General features: G+C 41.3%; 1 protein-coding gene across 1 annotated transcript in view; it reads left to right on the forward strand.

Moving 5' to 3' along the window:
- Positions 1-19,575, forward strand: part of RAP1GDS1 (Rap1 GTPase-GDP dissociation stimulator 1) — a 286,184-nt gene that overhangs the window by 255,308 nt on the left and 11,301 nt on the right. Inside the window, exons 9-14 of the mRNA XM_044681621.1 lie at positions 6,746-6,889; positions 7,013-7,144; positions 8,080-8,214; positions 10,288-10,413; positions 11,211-11,350; positions 17,255-17,381. Coding sequence (XP_044537556.1) covers positions 6,746-6,889; positions 7,013-7,144; positions 8,080-8,214; positions 10,288-10,413; positions 11,211-11,350; positions 17,255-17,381 — 804 coding nt within the window. The remainder of the gene's footprint in view (positions 1-6,745; positions 6,890-7,012; positions 7,145-8,079; positions 8,215-10,287; positions 10,414-11,210; positions 11,351-17,254; positions 17,382-19,575) is intronic.

Raw genomic sequence — 19,575 nt, forward strand, 5'->3', positions numbered from 1 at the left:
TCCCAAAGCTGCATTCTCTTCCTATACCCTTGATTTTCTTCTCTCTGACTTTCCTCCATCAATCATCCTCTCCTCTACTTTAATTCTATCCCTCTTAACTGGCTCTCTTAGCCTGCAAACATACCTCGGTTTTCCCTGAACTCAATTTAAAAAGACTACTTTCTTTTAGCCTTGCTACTTCCCCAAGATATTATTCCCTCTCCCTTTTTGTTCACTGCTCAACTTGTTTTGGATGGCACTATTACTCACCATCATATTCAAATACTATTAATCCTTTGAATCACAGAATTTTGAGAATTGGAAGAGACTTCATTGACTGTTGAGTTCAGACCACTTACAAAGTACTCCCTACTGTAATTTATCTGAAAAGTGGTTGCCTGGCTTCAGTTTGAAGACTTCCAAGATGGAGAAACCCAACACTTCCCAAAGCAGCCCATTCCTATTTTGGATAGTTCCAATCATTAGTTGTTAGGAATTTTTTCCTGACATTAAGCCTGGATTGGCCACTTTGTAATTTCTGCGTATTCTTCCTGATTCTACCCTGTGGAGCCAAATAGAATGAATCTAAATTTCTCAATTCACAGTCATTCCAATACCTGAAGACAGCATCATTTCTGCCCATGAGTTTTCTTTTGTCTGGGATACACATCTCCTATGTTCTCAACTGTTATAGATCTCTGATTTTGTTGTAACTCTTCAGTACTGCCTATGGGCAGTGGGTCTACTCCATGTGTTGGAGATGTTCCCCCGTTTTTCCTCACACCACTAGGGAACATATCACCAGTAAACCATATGGGCTGTCCATTATTTATCCCTCTTCTTCCCTCTTAAATATATGACAAGCAGGCCCATGTATTTTCATTGCTAGATTTCCTTAATGTCATCTTTTACATCAGATTTCCTTTAAAATCATTTGTTTTCAATGTGTTGCAGCCTATTCATAGTCACCATGTGCTGCTTCATTGCTGACTAGCTAGAGATACTCATTTTCAGTGTTTCTGATAATTCAGAGCCTCCTGTCATGGACTACTACAATATGAGTATTGAAAAGATGGGCTTTTGTTCTGGGGAGAAGTTTAGAGTCATTTAAAGATATTTAAAATTTCCTTTATTTTTAATTCAGACACTTTGCTGAGCATTAGAGATAGAAATAAGAAAAAGGAAAACAATCACTGCCTGCCCTCAAAGAGATTATAATCAAATGGCAAAGACAACCCATAAAAGGGAGCTGAGAAGAGCCACTGAAGGAAATGGAATAGTTCTTCTTTAAGACAACCATCCATTTTCTCCAGTTCATTGTAATATCTGTCCAGACTCCTTAGGCCAAACTCTTGAGAGCTTATAGATCCTCATCTAAGGTACTGCAGCATTCTTAGGCTTGATGCAGCCAGCATGGCACCATCTGCAAACAGGTCTCTGGAGGACTTGGCCATCCTCCTCCCTAACCTTCCATATATAGTCAGCTAGTAAGTCCTGTTGATTTTTCCTTTTTTCCTTGATAGATTTCACACCCAGGCTCTCGATCTCATCATGTGGCATGTTATATTTTCACAATCCAGAAAAATGAATCTCTCTCTCTTTCTCTCTCTCTCTCTCCTTCCCTCCCCCCTCCATTTATTAGAACATTGACAATTCATTACTTTTCATTAAAAGGGTCAACTGTTTTTCTGTCATTAGCTGGTCTTGTCTTTTCCTTCTCTCTCCATCCCCTCCCTTCCCTACCTCCCCCAACATTCTTAGCAAAGATTGTTTGAAATTCTCATTTTGGATTTTTTTCTTCTGTTTGGGAAGTCAAACTTCTCTATGTTATAATCTACTATGAATGTGATATCATTTTGTACCTTATGATCTATGAACTTGTAAACCTTTGGTATGATGTGATTTGAAATGGAATTGGAAAGGTAAGCAGCCATTTTGTATCATAAGGCATATAGTACTTTAAATAGAAATTAGATTTCTTATCTTTGAAGTACCTTGAACTGTTTATTACTCAGAACATGGCTCAGTAGCCCACATATTTCATTTTGTTCCACCTTTTATCAGAAGACAAAAACAGGGTAATCTTCCCCCCCACCTCCCATGAGTAAAATAAAATTGCCTTACCTTGTTTAGAGGCAAATTCCTTTTAAAAAAAAAAAAAAAAAACCTCCTAAGGCCAGTTTTCAGCTTTCACCATAGCTGTAGCCATTCCAGTCATCTGTCTTCACTTTCCTAAGCTAATCTAACCTTTTTTTTCCTTCAAAAATTTGACTAGTTCAATGTTACATTATCTTCTGCCTCTGAATCCCTTATTCTATCACAGCTTATTCTTTTTCAAACTCCAGATGTGGAGATGTGGATTACTCCCATCATCTGCCTTCCACACTTTAGATATTACTGAATGTAGCTGGAAGAATCCATATAACTGTGCTAATTGGATCGATTAAAAACTTACATTATCTAGTCTCAGCGTGGCCCACCAACTTTGTTTCACTCTTCCTTTTGTGACCATCATATTCCCCTTTCAGATCTTTTCTTCTTAAGCTATCAGTATCAGCTCTTCTGCCCTCCTCTGAGCATACCTCACCTCATATTTCACTGAAAAAATTGAGACCATCCATGGAAAAACTCCTTTCCCCTCTAATTCCACACTCTGGATCTCCCCAACAATTGCCCCAATATTTCCTCCTTTTATCTAGTCTTTGAGGAAAAAGTGGCCCTTCTTCCTAACAACAACTTCTCTATTTATGTCCTCAGTCCCATTGCCTTCTGTTTATTCTTGGGGTTTATTTACCTCCTCTTTTCCATTCTTACCCTAATTTTTAACCCTTCTTTATCACTGGATTTTCCCCTGCTACCTGTAATTATGCCCAGATATCTCTCATCTTTTTAAAAAACAAACCAAAAAAACAGCTAGGTGATGCAGTGGATAGAGGGCTGGGCTTGGAGTCAGAAAGACCTATGTTCAAATCCAGCCTGTAAATACTTATTAAAGTGTGACCTGGGCATGTCACTTAATCTTTGTTTGCTTCGGTTTCTTCATCTATAAAATGAAGATAATAGTAGCACCTTCCTCCCAGGTTTGTTGTGAGTATCAAATGAGGTAATTGTAAAGTGGTTAGCACAGTGCTTGGCACATAGTAAGCACCATATAAAATGTTAGCTCTCATCATCAACATCTTCATCATTATTACTCAGCCTTACTATCTCTTCAAATTTATCATCCTATGTCATATCTTTTCCTACCATTTGCAACCAAACTCCCAGGAGGGAATGGTAGGGGATAAACTTGCTTCCTCTTTCTCACCTCCCACCCATTTCCCTGCCAACCCAATGTAATTTGGCTTCCAGCCCAACCACTCAGCTGAAACTGCTTTATCCAAGGTCACTGAGTTCTTTTTTGCTAAGTCTCTTCTCAGGCTTCAGCCTTCTGCAACTTTTCTGAGTCATAATATAGCTAGCTTCTCTTGCATTCTCTCTCTTCTTTGAGTTTTTCTTGACACTCTTGTAGCTCTCTTCCTACCCATTTTGTCTGATACTCCTCAGTCTCCTTTGGTGGATTATTGTCTGTACTCCATGCCCAAAGTGTGGCTATTCTACAGGCCTCTGGCCATGACCATTTCTTTATACTGTATATATGTATATCTCCTGTCTTGGTGATCTCATCTGCTCATTTGGATTCAGCTATTGTCTCTCTGCAGGATGACTCCCAAAGCCACATGTCTAGCCCTCCCTCCGTCCCTCACCTGAGCTCCCATCCCATATCATCAACTGTTTTGACCATTGGATATTTCCACCTGCATAGCTAACTCAGTGTACCCAGAAGAGAACTCATTACCTTTTTGCTAAACTCTCTCTACTTCAATATTGCCATTTCTCTCAAAATCACTTCTAGTTCTCCAGGTTCACAACCTTTGTAACTTAGTTATGCCCCTTATCTAATCAGTTAATCTGTGCCCAGTCTCATTAATTCTTCCTTCATGCCTTTCAAGACTGTCCCCTTCTCTTTCAGATGATTCACAGTCATTAACCCTCTGCTTTTGAGGATTTACAGCTCTTCAACACACCTAGACTGGTTCAGACCCTCTCATCTCTTGCCTCTGGTGGTAGCAGTCCAGGGCTGAACAGAGCAGGCTGAACCTAGATGCTCATCCTTATGACAAAAGGAAACACTTGGAGTCTGTAAAACAGTTTTAAAAATGGAGGTTTACTTAGGAAGGAAAGGACCTTCAGTCTAGGCAGCGATGGCAAACCTATGGCACAGGTGCCAAAGATGGCATGCAGAGCACTCTCTGTGGGTACACCCTCCCCCAGTTCATTACTAGAAAGGCAGAGGGACTCAGGTGGAGCTGCTCCCCTCCCCTTCTCTCCTATCCCTCTGCCCAGCAGCCCAATGGGAGCACACAGAGATGGATGGCTCACAAACAGCAGAGCTGGAGGGGAGCAGAGCACTCAGGTCACTCCCCTCCCCCTCTCTACACTCAATGAGGACATTTCTCACTTCACCCACCCCTCTGCCTAGCAGCCCAATGGAAGAGTTGAGTGGGGGGGATGGGGATGGCCCCCAGCACTCCATCTCTTAAAAGGTTCACCATCACTAGTCTGGGAGGTGTCTAGGCTGAAGCTTTCTTACCTCTGTCCAGTCTGCCCTGTAGGCTGAGCGTGAAGGCCCAGCTGGGGCTTCTGGAGACCAGGAAGTCTGAGGCCCTGATCCTATTAAACTAGAGGAGAGTTTCAGTGCCTTTTAAGAAAAAAAAGTAGCCCATCCCCTATCCTATAGTTCTATTCCAACCACCAAGAACATCCAGTAGATCTTTCTATTACCACCGCAGTCCCATCTTCCACTGCTAAATTAATCATCCCAAAGGCACAGGTCTGACATTGTCTTTCTTTTTTCTTAAGATGCTTCAGAGGCTTCATTTTGTCTTTAGAATTAGATTCACACTTGTCTGTTGGGTACTTCAAGCCCATTGCCATTTGGTTCTAGGTTTTCTGGGCTGATTCTATCTTATTTCCCTCCCCCTCCCCCCCCCCCCATGCACTCAGCCTTCTATCTTCTATCTTCAGAACTCTTTCCCTGTCTACCACGTTGGGAACACTCTCCCTCCTTACCTCTGACTCTTGGAATCCTTTGCTGCTTTAAAAACTCAACTTAAGATGCCTTTTCTGATTTCCCACAGTTGCTAATGTCTACCCTGAAGTCACTTTGGATTTTTTATTTATCTCATATTTACTTAATATGTTGTGGTTCTCGCCTTCCCACCAGTCAAGTGCCAGCAGTGAGCCTTTATGAAGCCCCATACTGCGTGCCAGGCACTATGTTAAGCACTGGGGAGAGAAAGGCAGGCAAAAGACAAGTCAGAAAGCTGGGGTCTGAGGGGGGAGACAACATGCAGACAAGCTCTAGACAGGCATTCCTGCTTCTTGGGTGCTGTGGGCTTTCCTGCTTGTATTCCTATGGCTTGGCCCAGGCCTGGCACATGGGAGGTGCTAACCTAGGGCTTATTGATTGAATCATTATTTGACTTGAAGCACATCTGACAGCAAAAGTGTACTTGATTATGTGGATTGTTCTAATTGATTTTTCCAGATAGCTGTTTCCCTTTCATAGTTTCTTTAAAACAGATTAAAAAGTGCAAAATTACATTCATTAGCTGCTTTGATGTGTTTTTACTCTGGGTAGAACTATTTTAAGGAGTTAAATTGTCTTTTTGAAAACCATGAGTTTTTTTTTAACAGGTATCACAGTCTCTGAATAATAGAGGTAAATCATTACATGTTTCCAACCCCCCAAAAAAGATTAGTTTGAGATGCTGGGTGGCATTGAGGTGAGAGAGAGACACAGCCATGGTTTTAAAGGGGAAAAAAATGCAGAGGGAGTTTTGTTTCATTTCAGATTCTTCTTCTTGGGGTTCTTTGAGGCTCCTAAGCAGGCAAATATCAAAAACATAATGGTTAGACTTTCCCTTTTTTCCCTAAGGCAGCTAAGGGTTACAGTGGCTTAAGTGCTAGACTGGAATCAGGAAGACCTGAGTTCAAATCCAATCTCAGACAATCACTAGCTGTGTAAGGCTGGGCAAGTCCTTTCAACTTGTCTGCCTCTGTTTCCTCATCTGTAAAATGTGGGTGATAATAATAGCATCTTCTTCCCAGGGCTTCGTGAGGATAAAATGAGTTAGTATTTATAAAGCACTTTTATGGGTCTTCAAGTACTATAGAAATGGTAGCTGCTATCTTTAATGGTTGCTCCTCTTGGGACTCAAACCTCGTCTCCCCCTCAGAAATGTTACGCACCCCCCCCCCAGCATCTTTGGAGGCGTCTGCTTTCCTTCATCCCCAACCCAGCACTGAGCCGCACAGCCTTCCTGCATCTCCTCTCCCAGCCTCCAGGCCACATCAGTCCATGTCCTCTTCCCCACTGACATAGTCGCCCCTTTGTCTTCCTGCCCCCAGCACGGGCAGGGTTCCTGGTGTGTAGTAAGGGGCAGACCTGGCGTTTATGCCACCCTTGAAGTTTTGCTCATTGTTACCTCATTTGATCCTCATCACAACACTGCGTGATGTCAATGCTCTTGGCCCATCTTACAAATGAGGAAACCGAGGCTCAGAGAGGCTAAATGGCTTTCCTAGAGTCACCCAGCCATCACTCGCTGAGGAAGGATTTGATCTCGGGGCCCCCAGTCTGTTATACTCCCTAGCTTGCTGCCTGTTGGGCGGCTCTTCTCAGGTGTTTTACCTTCATGGATTGATCCATTCTGTTCCTCAGATGTGATTAAGTTGCAGCTGGTTGAAGCGGGCCTTGTAGAGTGCCTGCTAGAGATCGTGCAGCAGACTGTGGACAGCGAGCGAGAAGAGGATATGGCCGAGCTCAAGACGGCCTCAGACCTGATGGTCCTGCTCCTGCTGGGAGGTGAGTCTCCCACAGTGGGGCTGGGGCGCCTGGGGGCTGGGGGGTGGGGGGGAGAGTGGTGTGTGTGGGGGTGTGCCTGGGGGCTGGCAGCCTGGAGTGCTCAGGGCTTGGCTTCTCATGCAGATGAGTCCATGCAGAAGCTGTTCGAAGGAGGGAAAGGCAGCGTGTTCCAGCGGGTCCTCTCCTGGATCCCTTCCAACAACCACCAGCTGCAGCTTGCTGGCGCCTTGGCTATAGCCAATTTTGCCCGTAATGGTGAGTAGATGGCACTGCTGCGGCTTCTTCTTCAAACGAGCCGGCCCATGCCAGTGCTGTCACGGTGGGGGGCGTTCTTGGGGAGAGGCCTCTCAGCTCTGAGCCCGGCGCTCCTGGGGACGCTTCCCACGCACCGGGCCGAGGCAGGCTCAGGCGCCTTTGGCTAGGCTTTTCCAGCCGGACTGGAAAAAGTCCAGGGGCAGGATCCTCTTTCATAGGGTTCGCCCCCATGTGCCAAGGACTGTGTCTCCCCCTGCCCCCCACAGCCGCCGCTCCCCAGCCTGAGGCTCGGGGACTGCCCCCATCAGAGCCTCGCTCCTGGCTAAGACTACACGGAAACACAGCCAGCGCTCACACGGTGCTGCGAGGTTTGAGACACACTTAAACGTGTAGGTACCGCTGTTATCCTCATGTCGCAGATGACGAAACCGAGCTAGACTTTTCTTTTTAAGTCTGTGTATTGGTTCTAAGGCAGAGGGAGCAGTAAGGGGGCTAGGCAGTGGGCTGACAGGACCTGTTCAGGGCCAGCTAGCTAGGAGGTATCTAAATCCAGATTGGAACCCAGGACCTTCCCATGGCAGGCCTTGCTCTCCATCCACTGAGCCACCTGACTGCCCCCATGAGACAAAGATTAAATAACTTGCCTAGGAGCACGTGGCTATTGAGTGCCTGAGACAGAACTTGAACTGAGATCTTCCTAACTCCAGGACCAGGGAGTGCAGCCACCCAAGGACCTGTCAGACTTGTCGTTGGTCCCAGGGCAGGGTTGAGGCTCCCTGGCGGTTTTGCTCCAGCTAAGGGCTCTGACCAGTGATGGGCTAGAGGCCTTTCTTTGCTTCCTGTGGGGGGGATACCTGCATTACCCGTATTTTCCCTCAGAGCCGCTATGTCAGCGCTATAGCCTACGAAGCCCAATAACTCTTCATTTTGTTCAGATGGAAATTGCATCCATATGGTAGACAATGGAATCGTGCAGAAACTCATGGACCTTTTAGACAGGCATGTGGAAGATGGGAACGTGACCGTTCAGCACGCCGCCCTGAGCGCCCTCAGGAACCTGGCCATTCCAGGTAAGCCCTGGGGCCGGCTCGAGCAAAGAGCCCTGCGGGTGCTTCCCTACGCCTGCAAAGTCTCTCCATCCCTCCTGGCTCCCCTTCCCCACCGCGGGCAGGTCAGATGCCCAGGCTGTCCATGTACAGTTCCCTCAGACTCTAGCACCTCCTCACGGTCCCCCCAGCTTCCGCTTCTCTCCTCCCCAACACTCCCCAAATAACTTTCCGAGAGCATCTGCCCATCTGGCAAAGAATGACCTCCTCAGCCTGGTGCTCAGAGCCTTTCCCTCCTGCCCTCTTCCCATGCCCTCCTACGGCCCGAGAGCCAGTGGGAGGCTTGGGATTGATTCTCCCCAGTTCTCAGTCCTGCCTTCCCCCCCAGATTACCTTGCATTTGTAAGCTGTGAGCACCTTTGTGCCTGGCAGGTTTGGTTTCAGCGTCTTCCCCCACATTTTAGGATAGTGCTTTGTACCCACTTAATAAATGCATTTTGAAATGAATTATGTGAACGCCGTACCCTGATACTATGTTCTTGTTATAAGCTTTGGTAGCATCCTACAGAGGCAAGAGCTAGGGAGAAGCTATATTCATTTTCTACAAGGTTTGCTTTGATCGCATCCTTAGTTGAAGAAAAATACTTAGAGCACAAAAACAATGGGTTTTTACCTACTTTTTTTTTTAAACCCTTGATTTATGTCTGAATCAATACTAAGTATCCATTCTAAGGCAGAAGAGCAATAAGGACCAGACAATTGGGGTTAAGTGACTTAGCCAGGGTCACATCACTGTGAAGTGTCTGAGGTCATATTTGAACCCAGGACCTCCTATCTTTAGGCCTAGCTCTCTATCCACTGATCCACCTAGTTATTTTTTTCCTCTTTTACACAATGAGATCCTAACCTTTGAAAATCTCCATATGAGTCCTTGAGAGCAGGGTACCAGCAGGCTGCCTAAGCAGTAGCAAATTGACCCAGGTAAGACATTATTTGAAGAGGGGAAGCTCTTGGGCTCATCCTTGGGCCCAGGAATATAGCCCCTGCCCTTCCAAACTGGGCTAGATCCGGAGACCCAATCTCAAGAAGAGAAACAATCAATCTAGAGAAAAAAAGAAAAGAAAATCTCCATCACACTGTCCTTTGGGATTAAAGGACGTCTAATCACCAAGTTTCTAAGTTTTAAGTTTATTTACTTTTCAGTCTCTTCATTGATTCATCCTGATGTGAATGAGTCCATATGAACTTGAAGTCCTGAGATGACTTTGGTTTGTACGGCAGATTTTTAAGTTATGTGTATTCTAGGTGCTAGGGGATGACTTGCATGTACCTGTAATTGATTTCATTATTGCTCTTGGTGAGGAAATTCCCCCCACAGATGCAGATTGATAACTGTCCTTTTTAGGATTTTCTTTGGCTTTTCTTTAGTCTATAATAGCCTATAATAGAAGCTGCTAAACAGCTGGGGAAGAGTTGTGTGAAGTCAAAGATTAATTAATTAAGTTAATTAAATTACATTTTCTTTCTTTTTCTGAACATCAGTAACAGAAATTCTAATAAACAAAGAACTAATGAAAGATAATTATAAAACCATAAGATTTTTCTGATCATATTAAACAGTAACAAAATTGCCCTGTTTGTGTCTCCTTCTGAACTTGATTTCTTCAGTGTATTTTCTAATGTAGTTGCATCCCTGCTTACTATCTACTAAGTCATTCCCTAGCACCTAGAAGCCCTCCACTGTAACAAATCACTATAGTCAAGCAAACAACATTCTCCCTCTCTGAAAAGGTAGATCTTAATTTGCACCTCTAGTCTTATCATCTCTGCCCAGAAGCAAAAAGTGTGTTTCATCCTTGTTCCTTTGAAGTCAACATTGGTAATTTTAACAACTATTCTACAGCCAATTTACTGTCATAGATAGTTTCTTGGAGGACTCAGAGGTTAAGTGATTTGCTCAAAATGTTTTTTTAAAGTAGGTATTATTTTAAATTATGGAAAAGTATCTAGATTATCTCCAGAGGTAAAACTATCATATGTTAATCATCTGGAATCCCAATTCCATTTTTATCAAAGGTATTTTTTTTCTTTATCTAGTTGTAAATAAAGCAAAGATGCTGTCAGCAGGTGTTGCAGAAGCAGTCCTGAAATTCCTCAAATCTGAGATGCCTCCTGTGCAGTTCAAACTCCTGGGAACATTAAGAATGTTAATAGATGCACAAGGTAAAAAATAATTGCCACCCTATTTGTGAATTAACTAGTGATCTCTTACTATAGCTTCTAATTGAAAAATGAATTTTGTTCTGTTTTCACATTTATAAAAAAATTTGAGATAACTGTATCAAATGAAAGATACATACGGTTATCTTAAATCAATTTACTATGCTTCAGTATAAGTTTGGTTTTGCCTTGGATACTCCTAGCAATAATAACAAGCTATTAAAATCAAGCTCTCTTCAGGATTCTCCTTAATTCCTACATACAGATGTTATTTAATTGGACATTCACTATAAGCAGATTAGGAACCTGCCCTTTTAAAAATTCTGTTCCTTTACTGTTTTTACCTTGCTTTCCTTCCTACCATTAAGGTCTGATAAACTTGCTAACATCTGACTGAAAACACAGTAAATAGCTTTCTTTTTATAAAGACCAGCTTTTGTAGACCTTCAATGATCTACATTGCCCCTCTTACTTTGAAATGAAGAATTAAATTAATAAACCATTTCCTTAAATGGCACCTGTCAGTCCCAAAGTGCCCAGGTACTAAAGGGCCATGAGGTTTACCCAGAGGAGGAGGAAGGTATCAGGTGCTTATTGTTTGCAACACAAGGCATACTATTTTGGCACTGCCCAAAAAACCCCAAAATGACTCAGTTGGATAAAGTGTTCTGAGGTCTCATTTTCCTGGAATGATTTATTTTTTAATCCTGTGCTCTCTTCCCACCTCATAACATTTGCAAGTTTCAGCTAAATTGCTGACAGAATTTTGCACCTTTGTCTTCTGCCTTTTTCCCCTATAGTAGAAGCTGCTGAACAGTTGGGAAAGAATGTCAAACTAGTCCAGCGCTTGGTGGAGTGGTGTGAAGCCAAAGATCATGCCGGCGTCATGGGGGAGTCAAACAGACTCCTGTCTGCCCTCATAAGACACAGCAAATCAAAAGTAAGTGTGGAGGAAGTGACCACTAAGCAACTTAAGTGAAGACTGCAAGGGAACCCCATAATGTGTCACCCCAGCATAGCCCCTTCCACACAGGCAGTGTCAGAGAAGGCAGAATTCACCTATTTGTCAAATGGCTGAGGTAACCACTCCTTCTCCAGATAAAAGATGGGAGATTGAACATCTTTCTAATCCTTCTCTGACTGAATGGCTTCAGTATTTCCTGGGTCAGGTGTCTAATGCCAGTACCTTTTTTTAGGGCTCAGATTAAAAAGAAAGGGCATCTTACCTGTTTTATTATTTATTATAATTTCCTCCACACTAATCAAAAAGCAGTAGTGAAGGAAGAGGCTGCCAAACTGTTCACTGTGTAAAATAAACATTGAGCAGTGGCCAAATGCAGATAAAAGAAGGCAGGTGGGTTTCTCACTTTTTTTTTTTAAATATACTTTCTGAAACCTCCTTTTTGTAGAAGGGGAGAAGGTATCTATTAACAATTTACTTACATATTGTAAGGGTGAAAAATTGTTAATAGATACCTTTTCCCCTTCATTTTCCCATGATGATACAACTGACAGTGAAGTGGAAATAACTGAGCATTTTCCAGAATTGGCAAAGGAAGCCATCATATGCCTGGCTCCTTTCTCATTCAGGTACTCATCCAGTACCTCCTGGAGGTTAGTACTCTCCCCCTCTGTGAAAAGTTTGCTTTAATTTTATCAGGCTCCTGACAATCACTAGGTCCTAAGGAGATCCATTTTCTTGTTTGCTTTAAGCAAGAGTCCACAGTAATAAAGGAAACTGATTCACTAAAATGGGTCTGATGTCCCCAAAACAACAACAACAAAATAGGTTACTCTTGTTTTCAAGTTCCTGTTTCTAATTAAATTCGAAATGGTTTTGAACTACAAAGTCCCCATTCAGTTACATTGTGACAGTCATGCTTCATTTTCATCATTTTCCTTCAGTAGTGTAGATTAGCAAGTGTGTGTTTATTCAGAAAGGGTTCAGAGTTCCAAAATCAGTCAAAATTTGTTAGACTTTCTTCCTCTGTACACAGTGCACTACTGAATATGTTTGCTGAGCCTTTGAAGATGGGTTGTCTCTTTTAACAAGTTATGATCTATATTAAGAATAGAAATTCTTTTCCCTCTTCTTTGTGCCTGTAATGGCACTATATTTTACTAAAAAGACATGAGTAGCAGAAATCAAACTCCAAAGTTTTAGTAGTCAAGCCCTGTTAAATTATGTACATATCAAGAACTAGTGAATTGTTTATAGCAGTGGTTCCCAAACTTTTTTGGCCTACTGCCCCCTTTCCAGAAAAAATATTACTTAGCGCCCCCTGTCACATATTATCACTGTCCCCTTACAGTTATTCACCGCCCCCAAATGCACCTGTGGCCATTACCGCCCTCCTGGATCACTGCAGCACCCACCAGGGGGCAATGGCGCCCACTTTGTGAATCACTGGTTTTTAGGTACAGTCAGCCAGCTTTCCTTTATTTGCATGCTGATCACACCTACATTTGGGCTTATTTACAGCAATTCTTGCTTTCAATTTCTTTTTTACCTAATCACATTGACTGTAGCCCAACAAAATCTGGAAATGCATTTTGATCTAGCAAGTGACTTTTGGCCAGCGTGGGAGGGAAGATGCTGTGTGTGTGTGTGTGTGTGTGTGTGTGTGTTCAGTTTTGTTGCCAAGGTGTGGGGGTGGTTAGTCAGTCCCTCCTATTTCCAAAGATTGTCTGGCAGTGAAAAAATTGTTCCTTTTGCATAGAACTAAGTGATACCCACTCACACTACTGTGTCTAGTGATAACCTCGAGGGTGTATACATGGCCATTTTTCTAAGATGAGATAGGGGTCCTTCTTATTCCCTAATTTGTGCTTATTGCAATTCCTTTTTTTCTTTAAATTTTATTGATGTCTTGTTTTTCCTTTACCAATATTTACATATTACTCCCACTTTGTGAGAAATCTTTTGTAACAAAATAAAATAATTAAGTAGAACTAATAAAACAATGTCCTCATCAGAAAGTTCTGGCAACATTTTACGCCTGTAGCACTACCCCCACCTCTTTAAAAAAAACCAACAGAGGTCTATTTTCTATCTCCATGTGGAATGCCATATCCTTTTAGATAGGGGGGAAAAAAAAGAAAGAAATTTCCTGTAATAAATATGCATAACCAAACAAAACAAATTCTCTCAGTGGCTGTGTTCAAAAATATATCTCATTCTACTCCCTAAATCAGTGATTCCCAAAGTGGGCACCACCGCCCCCTGGTGGGTGCTGCAGCGATCCAGGGAGGCAGTGATGGCCACAGATGCATTTATCTTTCCTATTAATTGCTATTAAAATTTTTTAAAAATTAATTTCCAGGGGGCTGAGTAATATTTTTTCTGGAAAGTGGGTGGTAGGCCAAAGAAGTTTGGGAACCACTGCCCTAAATCCATCACCTCCCAGAAGTGCAGCGTATATTTTACCATTGATCCTCTAGAATCATGACCATTGTACTAATCATTGTTCTTAAAGCTTTAAAAGTTGTTTTTACAATGTCATTGTTATTATATAAATTATTTTCCTGGTTCTGCTCACTTCACTCTGCATCAGTTCATCTAAGTCTTTCCACATCTTTTAAAAATCATCCGTTTCTTCACTGCTTAATTCCACTCTATCTCATTCACATCCTCTTAGTTTCTATTGTTTTATCATCAGAAAAGGAGCTGCTATAAATATTTTTGCACACAAAGGACCTTTTCCTTTCTTTTCCTTTTGAGTATATAGACTAAGTGGTATAGATGGGTCAAAGGACATAAACAATTTAATAACGTTTTATGTATAATTCCAAATTGCTATCCAGAATGGTTGTACACATCCCCATGTCCACCAGTAGCTTATCAGTGTTCCTGTTTTCCCACAGCTCCTTCAGCACTTACCATGTTCCTTTTTTTTCCTTCTTTGCCACTCTGATAGGTATGAGGTGGAATCTTAGAATGACTTTAATTTGCATTTCCCTAGTTTGTAATGACTTGTTCCACTTTCCTGGGATGCTTGTCTCCCGGTGCTGTGTCAGGCAGTGCTCAGTACATTGCAGAGACTGGCTTGGTCTCTGAGTGGCTTTACTTTTTGATATTATATTCATTACCTTTCAAATCCCAGTTGTGGGTCTTTGGGCATCATAATTGGTTGAAACAATAAAAAGAGAATATATCCTGCTTGTGATTAGTCTTGCAAGTTATCATAGGAGGGAGGTCAAGGAGGAAGACACCCTTATAATGTTGCAGGTGTTGTACATAAGTATGGCTCTGAGACTAGAGAGAAAGGGATGATTTTTGGTGTGTATATTCTATTTGATACAAACATTTCTAGCTTTCTCTGGGGTTTCCTGTCTATACAGGGCTAAACTCTTGCTGTTATATAGGATCAAAATTCATGACTGATTTAACAATGATTCATTTGATTTATTATTCATCCTTCTTGCCCTGTAATACAGAGAACTCTATAAGAGTGTAAGTTCTCTGAGAGCAAAACTTCTGTCTTTGTATCCATCATAGCACCCAGGATAGTGCCATCTACATACAACAAATACTTGCTAATAAAATTGTAGGGGGAAAAAAGAGAGAAAATTTTTTTACTATACATATTTGTTATAAGGGTTCTGTTTCCCACCACCACCACCACCACCACCACCACCACCACCACCACCACCACCACCACCACCACCACCACGGGAGAGGTAGAAAGTGGAAGGGACAGAAAATGAGTCCTTATTAATATTGTTTTAAGGATAAAAATTTAAAAACATTACTATATACCAATTACCTTCTCTAACCCAAAGAAAGAAGAATTAGGAAACAAAGCTTGAGCTTGGTCTTTCCAATACTCTAAAAGGCAATGTAGCCCATTTCCAAACCTGTGAGGCTCCTTTGTAGATTCTTTCTCCTTTTCCCTGCCCTAAAGATATTGCAGGACATACCACAGACCATGCAACAAGATATATAGGGCCCAAGGATCTCCCAGAAATAATTTGCAGGTAGTTTCTCATAGTTGTCCATGTCTTCATTTTCTTTTTCACTGAGTTCCTTTTTCATTTCCATGCTTTACTTTTACAAATTCGAAGATTTTGATATTATGGATTCAACTAAATGAATTTGTCATTGATGATACAGAGTCCTGAGATATTTTCTTTTCATCAGAAATGAATGTTTTCTCAGCTTTCTAATGAGGCTGACAAAGGAAAAAGATCTAATGTGGAAGAATTCATTCAATAATGTGCCTTTTTTAGGCTTAGTCAAGGCATTTTTATGGCTTGTATTCACAAGGGAAAAAGACTAGCAACAGGTTTCACAGTCATGTTATCCACTCCTTCCCCCCAAGTTTAAAGCCGGCCAGTTAAAGTCTTCCCACTGGATTGAGAAGACAAAGAATAAATTTGGGGTGCTATGGAGTTGAACAGTGAAAGAATAGGTAATAACATTATGCTGGAAAAGGGAATACAAAGTTGATGAAGTGGATAAAGGTATTATGGTTAGCCAGACTGAGAGGACCAAATTGTGATTAGAATATTCTGTGACCAACTATTGCAAGCTGAGCAAATGCTTCCCATTGACTTGCCTAGGGGCAGCATTCTTTCCCATTGGAGCACTTTTCCCTATAGCTTCTTCATAGTAGCAGTGCAGTCTGCCCATAGGCATTTGCAGTAACATCAGTCTCTCTAGAAACACAACTAAGATAGGCTTAGGATTGTGCTTCCACCCTTAGGTATTAGAATAGAACTACAACAGAACCTCATGAATTTGAACTCTACCAGTTTAGAAGTTGTGATCTTTTGCTTTGGATTGGAGTGGAGCTTATCTTCTATTTGAGAAGAAAAGATTTATTCATTAAATAGTATAAATAAAATGGAGACATAGCTAAATTACCAAAGAACAAACTGTTTTTAAAACATTGGCACAGATGAGGGAAACAGCAGGGTGCAGTAAATTCAGAGCCCATCCTTACCAGTTGCTGGCTGTTGACCAAATCACTTAACATCCTTCAGCTTCCCTTTTCTTATCTGTAAAAGTAGAGGTTTGAGGCAGATGACTGACCTCTTTGGCCCCCCTCTACCTCTAAATCTATGATCTTTTTATGCACCCTAAGTCTTGTCATTAAAAAAGCATCTTAGAAAGCAATTGGTGGTTATTTTAACTAATTAGAAGTATTTGAAAGTAATACTTCATATCTTCTAATTTATTCTATAATTTAAGCTTTTTACTTAGTTACATTTATTTTCAATTGATAAAGTTAGCAATAAGAGAAGCAAATATGACTCCTCTCATGCTTTGCCATGAGTATCGTATATTTGTAGCTCAGGAGAGAAGTGAAAAAGTTGGATATGTTTTAGTTCAAGTACAGAAATGTATTTCACATACATGTTGTATACTTTATACAGCCCCAGCCAAGCAAGGAATCACTAAATAGGCAGCTGTTTGCCCAGAGTCACTTGGGAAAAAGCTAGGTAGGCTTACTAATTTAATTTAGTAAATGATGAGCTTTTGGTTCTAGTTCTCTTTCCTTGTTTGATGAAATAGAAAACCAAAGTTTGGATCAGCAGCCATATTTGTTTATTTGGCTTGATATTTTGGATGTGTTTGTTGCTTAAAATGGGTGCTTGACATAAGTGGTCTTGAAGAGTTGGGTAATTTAAGTTGTCATATTTGATAAACTTATTTATAACTAAAACACCTTTTTCCTTTCTCCTAAGAATCATTTTTTAAAATGGATAAATGTAATGATTCATATTAGATCTTGTCAAGGAACTATGAGACTAAATAATAAATTAACTGATTATAACATAACTTATTTATAGTTAATGCAAATCTTTTTTATATTTCTGTGGATTATTTTTTTAATTTTAGGATGTAATTAAAACCATTGTGGAGAATGGTGGTGTAAAGCATCTAGTAACCATGGCAACTAGTGAACATGTAATAATGCAGAATGAAGCCCTTGTTGCATTGGCACTAATAGCTGCTTTAGAATTAGGTAAGTATCCCAGTGGTAAGTTCTTTTTTCCCCATCTGCATCTCTTACAGGAGTGGACTAAAGGCAAAACTTTTGCTGATACATCTGAATATGTGTCTGTGTTTAAGAAAAATCACTTCCTGTGGGTTGATCTCAAGCTATTAATGGCAACTATGTAAAGCCAGTCATCCCACCAGTTCCAAGCTTCACTACACTGTACTGGTCTACAACCTTCATTTCTCTGTATTCCTTGCTAAAATGCATGAGAAACATTGTCAAATGGCCAGAGTCTAAATAAACTGTGTCCATCTCTCTACCCAGTAATCCTGCCTAAAAAAGGTGACAAAAGTGATCTGACATGATCAGAGCTCCCAGCTACCTGTCCAGCCTTGCCCCACCTTACTCTGGGTTGGGGCATCTAAGAGTCTACTTCAGTGAGCTTTCTTTTTATACTACATACAATGTATAAAACTCTATTAAAATCATTTACAAGCTATATGATAAAGATAAGGTCAAGCACATGAATCATTTCATTTCATTCATTCATTCATTCATTTAATATGTTGAGAGTAACTAAGTCTGTCACAATTGATCATTTCACAATTTTGCTGTTACTGTGTACAATGTTGTCTGGGTTCTGCTTATCTCTGCATCAATTTATATAGGTCTTTCGAGCTTTTTCTGAAATTATCCTCTTCATCATTCCTTATAGCACAATAATATTCCTTTTACTATCATTTACCACAATTTGCTTAACCATTCCCCAATTGGTGGAATTTAGTTTCCAATTCTTTGCCAACATAAGAAGGGCAGCTGTAATCATTTTTGTGTTTGAAAGGGGAAGAGCTGTGTAGACACCTTCAGCAAATAGCTCACCCAATTGCTTTATTTTCTTCTCCATGGCAAGTTTGGTTATGTAGACATTTTAAATATGAGAGAATTTTTTTTAAGGCAAGCTTTGGAGCATTGGCCATTGGCTGATACTGTTTCCTCACACCCATTTCCCCATTCCAAAACCACATGACAGACTAACTATACTCCGAGAAGACCCATGGGGCTGGCAGTGCCAAGAAGCAGCTGTTAGAGCTACCTGAGGAGGGAAGTAATGTAGTCAAACCTGTGCTTTGGGGATGTCACCTTGGGCCTTGTTAAGAGAATGAGATGGAAAGAAGCTTTATGAAGGGGAAACTACTGGGAGACTCTTGCAAGCTAGGGAAGAAGAGATGGGGACCAGAACTAAGGAGGTGGTCTCTGGAGTAGAAAAGGGGCTGGGCACAGAAGTTGTGAAGGTAGATTTTATATAACTTGGCAAATTGTAAAACCCATGTGACAGCATGTGTAGCATGCTGCATCCATAGATTCCCAGCTTTCCAAGGAAAAGGAAGTAGATGCATTTCTGGGATCAATGTTAATCATTACTATCACGCAACATTTTGCTGATCCTGCTCACTTAACACTGGACTAGGTTATAGTCGAATCTTACTTCTGATACTTACTATTGGGTGTATTTAGCTGCCTGCAGCCTCACGATGTTTTTTCATGGGTAGAACTCAAAAAGGGAAGTTGAGGACTGAAGGAATATGAGTTGAAAGAGTAGAGTTTTAAGGTGGAGGAGACATAAAGAAGGAACAGAGACACAGAGTGTTCCAGCATAGCATAAGCCTGACAGGGAGTCAGCTCTGGTGGTAAAGAGCTGAGCTGCCTTTTAGCCTGGCATACTGATTTTTATTGAGGTTACAAGAAGAGGGGGAAGGGAGATTGATAATCAAAGGGTGGTCTGATAGACAAATTAGCCTTATGAGGTAATTGTCATAAGATACTAGAGCTGATCTTAATACAATTGGTATAGCTGAGGCCCATATCTGGAGTTCATTTGCCCAAAGGCATTAGCCTTATCAGATACAAATGCTAAATGATTGTTATAGGCAATTCAAAGAGACTAAGATAGCTAGTCAGTCTTCTGGAGTGGATGTGGGGAGGGGTTGGAATTCCACTAGGTTAAAGTCTTAATTGAACTAAAGGGCTTGGAAATTAAAACATTAGAAATATATCTATAAGTCTAGTAAATGAGCAGATTGCTCATAAGAGTGGCTTTTGCTTACCTCTATAATATTTTCAAGATTTGGTACATGCCTGTACTGCTACAGTGTGACCCCTCAGTTACCTCATCTGTAAAATGAGGGGGAGTTGGACTGGAAGGCCCCTTGGCTGCCTT

This window comes from Gracilinanus agilis, chromosome 6 (assembly GCF_016433145.1).
Source record: "Gracilinanus agilis isolate LMUSP501 chromosome 6, AgileGrace, whole genome shotgun sequence".
NCBI classification, from domain to species: Eukaryota; Metazoa; Chordata; class Mammalia; order Didelphimorphia; family Didelphidae; genus Gracilinanus; species Gracilinanus agilis.